This window comes from Brachyistius frenatus, unplaced genomic scaffold (assembly GCF_029030835.1).
Source record: "Brachyistius frenatus isolate BFR_SWC_R1_liver_20210118 unplaced genomic scaffold, ASM2903083v1 Contig_163, whole genome shotgun sequence".
Taxonomy (NCBI): domain Eukaryota; kingdom Metazoa; phylum Chordata; class Actinopteri; family Embiotocidae; genus Brachyistius; species Brachyistius frenatus.
In genome coordinates, this window is record NW_027210762.1 from 213,332 (window position 1) to 223,194 (window position 9,863).

Here is a 9,863-nt window from a genome sequence, read left to right on the forward strand (position 1 = left end):
CATGAAGGATAAAGATTGTTTTACACGTGAAAAGTTAAATGATGTCTTCAGGGTTTTATTCCCGGTGATATTAAAGGTTCGTGGTGGCGATCATCGCCAAAATCTTTGAGGCTCAATAGAGTCCAACAACTAAAGTCATTAAAGTGAAAAATAAACAAATTGATTGCTCCTGGAGACTTCCCTCAACTTTCTATGTGCATCTACACAAGGTCCTCACAAGACGAGGAAATCTAAGAATAAAAAAAATACACTGCATTTCCTTCACATACTGCAGATCTGCTGGCTGAAGTTTATTTTTGTAGTTTTTTTCTTCTCTCTGCCCAGAATGAATAAAGTATCGGTCTTCCTGAGCGTGAATTAAAAATCGATAGCTCAGAGTTGCAGGTGCGTCTGTGGAGTCGTGGCTCAAAGTTAATTCACTTTCACAGTTTGGCCAAACGAATGAATAAAATATGACGCTGCAGTTTGCGAAGGAGGCGGGAGGTTATAGGGGGGAGAGTGGTGGTGGTGGTGGTGGTGGTGGGGGGGGGTTCTCTAATTGGAATTTCTGTCAGCTGAATGACAATTTTGTGGGGAGACAAATTATTCATACATGCACACACTCTTACTGTACATTTAATCAAGCATGGTCCATTCGGTGGCCCGTTGGTGTTGGCAGGAAGCTCGTCGTCGGGGATGTGGCAACATGAACATCAGCATTGATCAAAATAGGACAAAAGTCCTCTGTGCAGCCATTCACTTTTTCTTTTTTTTTTCAATGCTATTTTAAATATACTGATCTCCCGCAACCTAATTCTACTTAGCATCTTATTTTCCCTCCTTTTTTAACGACCTTAACAGCTACAGAAATACAGAAAGGCAAACATGCGGCTCGGGGTGATAATTCTGAACAAACACTCATGAAATATTTCCAAATGTTTGTACAAAATAAAAAGCCCCGACGAACTTCTGGGAAGTCGTCGCGACACCCGTTTCCACTCCCTTCGAGTCGCGGACAAACACGGGGCCCAACACGGGGCCCGCCTGTCCGCCGGAGGTCACGTGGGGGCGCGCGGCTCGTAAAAAGTGGTGTCCAGAGGCGCTGCGGCGGGGAGGACAGTAACCGTACTGACGTGGTTGCTGGCGACACGGCGACATTGACGGGAGATATTAACCGTACTGTGATTCTCGCCATCGTTTTATGAAGGAAGTCACTCTGGTTTTCCATCTCTGATCGACCGACTGACATTTTAGATGCTTAAAGGCCTCCTGAATGTAGTTTTATGTGATTATAGCATCTTTTTAAACTATTCTTTATCATCACATTATCACACACGCAGTTAAGTGGAGATAATTTGTACTAAATTTACATAAAAGAACCATTTTAATGTGAAGAACTGTTGGGCGATAACAATTTTGGACAGGAATAATAATAATAATAATAATATCACATCATCGCTGTGTTCTTAAGAGATGAAATGTTTTGATCATCACTTGATCTATAAAACGCTGACGTAATCAGGCTTTCCCCTCTACAAATAAATATTAAATAAATAAATAAAGTTGCGATTAGATTCAACTTTCTGAAGGAGTGACTTCCGCTAACGACTGCATGAGAACTTCATGAGAAGTTGAATGGGAGTCTATGGAGGCTTGTTTGGAGCTGAGTCCCCTAGTGGCCCCTCGGCGGTATTGCAGTTAAAGGCATTGACCCCGGAAGCTTCGTCCACTTTTATATAGTCTATAAAAACAGTTTTACTTTTAAGAAAAAAACCTTTCTAAGAATATAAAAACTAGATTTTTGTGTTTTATAGGGGCGAACCTTTAGATCCCGAGAAAATCAACCGAGTGACAGCGTGTTTATAGGATGAAGAGCTTGTGTTTTCAGACACATTACAGTCTGACCTACATTTTTTCCTTCCAATTGCTTTGCGTTTTCTTTTCCACCTTATTTACTTCCCTCTCATAGATTCCCTTCTCTCTCTCTCTCTCTCTCTCTCTGACAGGCCGAGCTGGGCAGGACAACTCAGATTGGTGTGAAATCGCCGCCTAACAGGCGGGAAATTGGCTCCGTTATTTTTGGAGCGGAGTCACGGGGGACCGTCGGACCATCATCTTCTCTCTAATGAGCAGGTGATGGAGGCGTAGCTGAGGAGAGACGGAGGGACGCACACACGGCAGATGTAGAGATGAGAGAAAGCAGGAGACGGAGGAGTGAAAATGTTAACATGAATATCAGCATCAGATTAGAAGGATATTAATCCCGTCTGTTGACGGGGATGGTGTTTAGACGGGAGCTCAGCCAATAACTCATTTTATGTACAAACTAGGATGTGATTATGTTTTGTTTTTTTTAAGACACAAAAATTGTGAACTCCTTTAAGATTTGCTGCTTTCCCCTTTGTTGCGGTGGTTTTTGTCGGGTTTACATTTGTACTGCTTCTTTCCGAAGTGTCAGAAGACGACTTGTCTTCAAGTTCAAGCTGCAGAAGGTTTTAAAGGATAGATCTACAATTTTTCCCGTCTCGGGTGCCTCGGACGAGAATTGAAACAGGTTTTTTTCTTGCTGTGATCTGCTTTAATCCCTCACCGAGGCCGCCGATAAACCTGCATCACTGCTCACCTGGGGTGAGATTACAGCCACATCACCGCTGCCTGGAAACATCTCCGAATGTTTGCACAACAAACAGAAACCGTGGCGACACCAGAGGAAGTTACAGGAGAGAAGACATATATATACATATATATATATACACATATATATATATATATACACACACTTTACCACATGTAATAATAATAATGGACTTTTCTTTATTTAAATAAAGTAAATTTGAATTAAAACTAATTTGAATTGAAATTATAGGCAGAAATACAGTACTGGGCTTGGCCACTTTGCAGTGTGTGCGTGTGTTCATGTTGCAACGATGAAAGTATGTGTGTGTGTGTGTGTGTGTGTGTGTGTGTGTGTGTGTGTGTGTGTGTGTGTGTGTGTGTGTGTGTGTGTGTGTGTGTGTGTAAATCTGTTGTGGCCAAGCAGCAAAGTGTCAGGCTCAATCTCATCTTTGGGGCGTTCTATGAAAGCAGAGCGGCGCCTGTAGAGGACTTTACTCTCCCCGACTGCAGTGAAACTCACTGATCCTCTCCGAGTCGGACTGCCGCGTAATTATTTGCGCATCATGCTGGACGCGCACACACGCACGCACACGCGCACACACACTCGGAGGAAGCTCTGCACAAGTTTATGAGTTCGCATTTTATTTATTTTTGCATCCATGAGCCGTTCCAGTTGTGTCAAAACCTTCACATACATGTGACGAATCCTTCAGATGGGGGTAAACACAGAAACCCCGCTCTCACAAGCGGCTGAGGCGGACGCACACGCGCACACACACACACACACACACACACACACACGCTTGTTTAACTCGGGCTTACTCACTGCCACTGGAAGGCATCGTGTTCATCACACGTCCATGAAAATATCAGGCAACACTGCAGCGACACACACAAACAAACAAACATACAAACAAACAAACAAACAACCACAAATCCCAGGCAGAGATCACACGTCTTTTTGAAAGAGGTCTGTTTTTAGAGGCAGCAAACCTCCACAGCAGCAGCTCAACACTGCCCCCTACTGTCAAGATAGCCAACAGTCACAGGAGTCAGGAAGTTGTTGGTGATGTTCGATCAATATATATATATATATATATATATATATATATATATATTTTTTTTTTTTTAATGGTTGTAATTTTCTTTTCTTTTTTTTAACTATAAACTTCCTGCTTTTATAAAACAGCACAGTTTCACAGTAGAGGCTCAGAGGAGCAGTGATTTGACATCATGGCGACATTTGCTGCAATAAAAATCAGTTATTCTCATCCCATGTAATACAAAAAAAAAAAAAAGGAAAGATCGTCATATTTGCCGAGACACATCATTCATGTCGGGCGCTCCTTAAACTGAACTTTGTTTTTTTTGTACCAGTAAAAGTCCTCCAGTGTTTGAAGGTCCGGTCTGTGGCAGCGATGACGTCTTTCACTTTTGTTCGTCCTCGGCGAGCGCCGGCGGTAACGTGGAGCCACAGGCGCCGTGGAAGTGGAACCTGAAACCCCCCCCAAAAATAAAAACGTTACCTACAGAAATGCTTCGACGTTAAATACGTGTGTGTGTGTGTGTGTGTGTGTGTGTGTGTGTGTGTGTGTGTGTGTGTGTGTGTGTGTGTGTGTGTGTGTGTGTGTGTGTGTGTGTGTGTGTGTGTGTGTGTGCGAGAAAGAAAATGAAACGTGCTTGAAGCGCATGGTGGCCGGAGTGTTTTCCATGTTGAACTCGGCGACGGGGACGCCTCTGGCCGCCACCTGGGGAGCAAACATGGCCGCCGGATACACCACCGAGGAAGTGCCGACCTGCGGGAGGACAGAGGTAAAAAAGTAGAAACCAAATACTTGAATATTTCTCCAAAATACTGAAGCGAAGTATCAAAGCAGCGTTACACAACAAAGCCTGTTTATTTCCCCTCTACAGGTGAGACTCTGTGGACTCTCCTTCAGCGTCCTCTATTCATTATCTCTCTCTGCATGTGTTCACAGTCCAAGTATGAGTTTTAAGAAGTACATTTACACCAGCAGGTCTCCACCCCCCCACCCCCCCCGCCCCGAGAGCTCCTCGTGTCACATAGCTGAGCTCCACCCAAACCAGCTGAATGAGCTCCTTTTAGAACAAACTGATACTCGACCCACATCCACAACAGCTTCAATTTAACAGCATGTGCAAAAAAAAAAAAAAAATTAAAATTACTTGTGTTTTTTTTGTGTGTATTTAAGATTTTCTAAAAAAAAATTTGGGGTGTTTTCCTTTTTGTACGTTTGTGTTTTGCACTTCAGGGCTGCTGATTTTTTGTTGTTGTGTTTTGCCACTGTAGTTGGTTGTGTAGTGTTTTCTGTCTCACACACACACACACACACACACACACACACACACACACACACACACACACACCACGAGGCAGAGGTCACAGCTGTCCAACACCGTCTCTGCTTGGGTGAGGATGTCAGAGTCCAGAGTCTCTCCGAACCAAACCACAGCTGGTCTGAGGAGACCGTGACAGCCTGCCTGCTCACACCTGAGAGAGAGAAACACACACACACACACACACACACACACACACACACACACACACACACACCGTCAAAACAAATAACCTCATCTGAAAGGAGTCCGAGCGCCAGGAGAGCAGCAGCAGCAGCGAGTCGTACCTGGGCAGCTGCTGGACCGGGATCTCGGCTTCGTGCGTCTCGGGATCCGGAGCTCTGAGGAGACGAGTTACACACAGGTGAGTTTTAACATTTCCCCTCAAAAAATGGAAGAGACACAGACGGGTGTCTTAAAAAGATTTGCCCTTTTTCTCTGCTGATATTTTGACTCTCGCAGGAGCCGCTTCGGAGCGGTCGGAAAGCGTTTCCTTCTCGGGGTGATTTTTAGACGTCCGTTTCGGGTTGTTATCCGGTCGGTGGAGCAGAGACGCGAGACGCGAGACGCGAGACAGAGTCTCTGACACCGAGCGGCGAGCAGCGGATGTGACTCACCACAAAGCTGCTAATTTGGTCTCATCTGACCGAAGGACATTTTCTGAACTGTCAGTTTTCGTTTTACTAAAAACTCCAGCGTGGCTTTTTAAAGTGTCTTTTTCAGCCCAGGATCACGTCACACACCCGTCGGTCCACTAGAGGGCGCCGTGTCAATGTCACGTTCTGCCTCGCCCGGGCGTGAAAAAGTACACGCACACGTGAGCGGGTCAGGAGAACGAAATACAAAAGAGTGATGAAGTCAGAGTCGGGCGGGTCGACGGATCAGAACCAGGACTTTCAGACCAGTACTCCAGTTTGTGATGATTTCTTTAAAAAAATTAAAAATTAAAAAAAAAATTCCAGGTTCAGGTCACTTTATTTTGTACCCAAAGGTAGATGTGGTTTGCAAGTAGACAGGCGTATCCATGGTGACAAATTCTTGTTTCTGTGCTCTAATGAAAAACAGTGAGAACTTCGGTACAGACACATTTTGAAATCCTGATTTCTTTCATTTATTCTCACAGCTGAGATTAAATTCAATCGTTTGTCAGCCATCAAAAACCTCCATTTTAAAATGTCAGCAAAGCGACGAAGCGCCTTTTAAAGTGACATTTCTTCTCCGCCGTGTCCATCGGGTGTTATTTACCTCGCTGACATGTGACCGCCGCCGTCCTCTCTGGCATTTTAAAGCTCGAACGACGACGAGCGATATCTCCTCTCGCACTTTTTTTTTTTTTTTTTTTTAATACCGCCGAGGACAAAAACAAAAAAAGAAAACGGTCAAATTTACAGAACAATACGGGCCGAGGCTCTTACCCTTTGCCCTCCAGAGCGGCGCAGATGGGGCTCTTGTAATTGGCCGCTTCATGACCGCAGCTCATGCAGCGCGTTTTAAACAGGCTGCCTGCAATTAAAAATGAATTAATGACAGAATATGAATCAAAAACTGTTTTAACAATCAAAGTCAAAGTTCAAGCTGCTTTTTATTCATCAAGATTTTTGTCAAATCATTTTATGACATTTTATGGACTAAACAATTAGTCAGCCGGTAACGATAATGTGTAGATCCACAAAAAAAGAAGGGCAGATAATACAAAAGAGAGTTCATTATCATCACAACCCTCTAAAGTCAAAAAACCGATGCTGTAAAAATGCCCAAAGCCCAAAAATATAAACATAAAACACAAGCAAATTTTGCTTCTTTTTTTTTGCATGGAAACGTGTTGATTTTCAGAATAGTTTTAATATTTCCATCTAGACGTGAACCGCCGACACGTTTTCCCCGGCTCACCGTGGATCTCCAGGATGTCTTTGGATCCGGCCCGGCGGTGCAGCTCGTCCACGTTCTGGGTGATGACGGTGACGCGGCGCCCCCGTCTGCTCAGACGCTCCTCGCACTCGGCGATGGCCAGGTGAGCCGGGTTGGGATCCTTGGTGAGCATCACCTGGCGCCGGTAGTGGTAAAACTCCCACACGCGGGACGGGTTTCGGGAGAAGGCCTCCGGCGTGGCCAGTTCCTAAAACGGGGAACCTCGTATATTTGTGGACAAACAACCCAGAAAAACGGAGAAAGATGCGACGTTTCTGCGTTAAACTAACAAACTGTACGTTCCCTACCTGCGCTTGCCATTTCCTCCAGTAGCCTCCCGCTCCTCTGAAGGTGGGGACGCCGCTCTCTGCGCTCACCCCCGCCCCGGTGATGATGGCGATGCGGTCGGCTTTGGAGAAAACCTCCCTGAACGCTGCCAGGTCTGAAACACCAAAAAACAAACAACCACTCAAATACTGCCAAAAAAAACAACCCAAAAAACACATTCATGGATTTTGTGGCAGGAAGAACTGTGAAAAAGAACCGGAGGGTACCTGAACTGGGTCGGGCCATGTCTCGGCTGCCCCGAGGACCTCTCAGGTGGGCGGGCAGGTGAGAGTTTCTCAGGTGGGCGGGCAGGTGAGAGTTTCTCACGGCTCTGCAGGTGAACTGGCAGACAATCATCGGGGTGTTCGGGAAAACTGGGGGACAAAGATACGACACCGATTTTATATTTGAGGCTTTTTTTTTTTTTAGCTGCTTCCGATCCAGCATGTTGCTTCCAGGCTGCCGTCTTTGTTGAATGACTAAAACTTCTTCTTCTTTTTTTTTTAAACCAGAGAAACCAGGATCCTCCAAATTTGGCACTTTGCAGGTTTACAGTCTGGAAACTTCAGGAAAATGACTTTAAAAACCAGAAAAAGACAACAAACATCCCATAATCACAATATCACACGATCCAGAACACTGAGTTTTATGCTTTTCAATATGATAAAATATGAATATGTCCCACAGCCCAACTAAAATGAGCCCGATAATGAAAATAAACCAGATGTTGGAGCTCCAGAGGTCACCTCGCAAACAAGCACCGAAGCTAACCTGCTAACGTGGCTAACAGCTGATTAAACTAAGTCTGTAAGTTGTTCCGACGGTTCCGAACAAACTCAGAACTGACCTGTCAGACCGGAGCAGACACGGGAACCGAGTCGGTGTCCTCCACTCCGTCAGCAGCCGCAGGTGGGTTGGACCGGCCGGGACAACATGAGCCTGTCCGGGAGGACGGCGAGGTAAACAACGACCCGCTTCTTCTTCTGCTGGTTCTACCGTTTCTTCTTCTTCTTCTGCGTTTTATGGCGAACGGCATCCAGCGAAAAGGTGCATTACCGCCACCTACCGTATAGGAGTGGAGCAGAAGAAGAAACAAATAAATGAATTGATAAATAAATTGATTAAAAAGATAAATTAATAATAAAACAAAAATATATATTAATAAATAATAATAAAAAACCAGGTTATACCAATTCAGTGAAGTAAATTAATTTTGCTCAATCCTGTTTCTTTCGAGTATTGCAATACCTGTGGAAGAAGAAAACAAAATGACACATATACATGTTCTGACAAAGGATAAAGGTTAAATGTTAACAGTTTGTAAAAGTTAATCTTTTAGATTAAATTCCCCTTCAACCGTGTCTCGCTCCAGTGTGAATTTTGATGACAGATTCTGGTATTTTTGCAGAACTGAGATGTTGTTGTTTTTAATCACCAGCAGCCAATAAGAAATAATCCAAATGGATTTTATTTTTCACTGTGAATGTTATGGAGGAACTTAAAAGTCTTTAAAAAGTACTGAATGCACTTCTATTTTTCAAAACAATAGTCATTCATTTAACTTAATATTTTGTTATGTTTTAGCCTCAGTCTGTTTCAGTTTCAGTGAGGACCATGATGTTTGGAGCACAGCTGATAGTACATATAGATTTTATTTAGGATCATCTCCACTAGAGGGCAGCACTGTATTAGTTTAACACTATAAGCACAACCTCAACACAAACATAAAATGATCCTTAAACACATTGACTGTATATAAATGGGTTTAACACGAAGAATCCTGTTTGTACTTTAATATAATCTATAATATCAGGTCTTAACTTTATCTTGGTTCAGTCTTTGCTTTTTAACGTTAAAAGTGACTTATGTGCCTTTTTATGGGCATATAACTTTTGGATTTTATATTTAAAAAAAAGCCATGCCTGTAGTTCTTTTTCTTATTTGAAACGTAGGCCACTAAAATATTAATTATTTTTATTAATTCGAGGCGGCAAATAACATTCATTTGCAATATCAAGTAATCTGGCAATAGTTGACTTGAATTATTGATGAATCTAGCTATTAAATATCAGGAAATAGATGAAAAAAAAGATTTCCCAGAACCTCAAGGTAATGTCTTTAAATATGTTTTACATTTACAATCATTAAAGACAAAGAAAAAGACAGATGAAATGCATATTTGAGAGGTCAGAATCACTTTTAATAGAAGACTTAACTCATTTTTGCAGCTGTATTGTTTTATCTGATTTCTTTCTATGTCAGGAAGCAAAATGCAGATAATTTGTCCAAAAATACTCATCAAGAACCCAAAGTTGCATCGTTAAATTGCTTGGGTTTTTTTTGTTTGTTTTTCCTACTAACAGTCTGAAACTAATAAAGTTTAGATTTACATCCACCTATTCTGATATAAAATCATAGAAATGCATCGTTTTCCGCAGCTGGATCTGACAAAGCTTTCGGGCTAATATTTGCCTTGATCAAAGACATTTTTGATCAGTTCATCAGCTCTGTGACGTCAGTGCACTCATTATTTCAGCTTCTGGTGAACCAGACATGACAGTAAAAACGGTGTGAGGTCACTGTCGCGTGCTGCTTTTCATTGGTCGGCGTGGTCTCACCGTTGGAACAGGTGGAGCTGACTTGCAGGAAGAGAAAAAGAAACCGAAGCTCATCAA

At 43.1% G+C, this 9,863-nt stretch overlaps 1 protein-coding gene across 1 annotated transcript; it reads right to left on the bottom strand.

The window, feature by feature from the left end:
• Window positions 1-3,736: 3,736 nt before the first annotated feature.
• On the bottom strand, window positions 3,737-8,242 carry LOC138631697 (NAD-dependent protein deacylase sirtuin-5, mitochondrial-like). The gene is made up of 9 exons (XM_069716828.1): window positions 8,036-8,242; window positions 7,416-7,562; window positions 7,170-7,303; window positions 6,844-7,069; window positions 6,369-6,456; window positions 5,241-5,294; window positions 4,984-5,107; window positions 4,276-4,391; window positions 3,737-4,090 (listed from the first exon to the last, which is right to left on the bottom strand). Exons 2-9 carry the CDS (start codon window positions 7,543-7,545, stop codon window positions 4,024-4,026), a joined length of 939 nt encoding a protein of 312 aa, XP_069572929.1. The 5' UTR covers window positions 7,546-7,562; window positions 8,036-8,242; the 3' UTR covers window positions 3,737-4,023.
• Window positions 8,243-9,863: the final 1,621 nt, after the last annotated feature.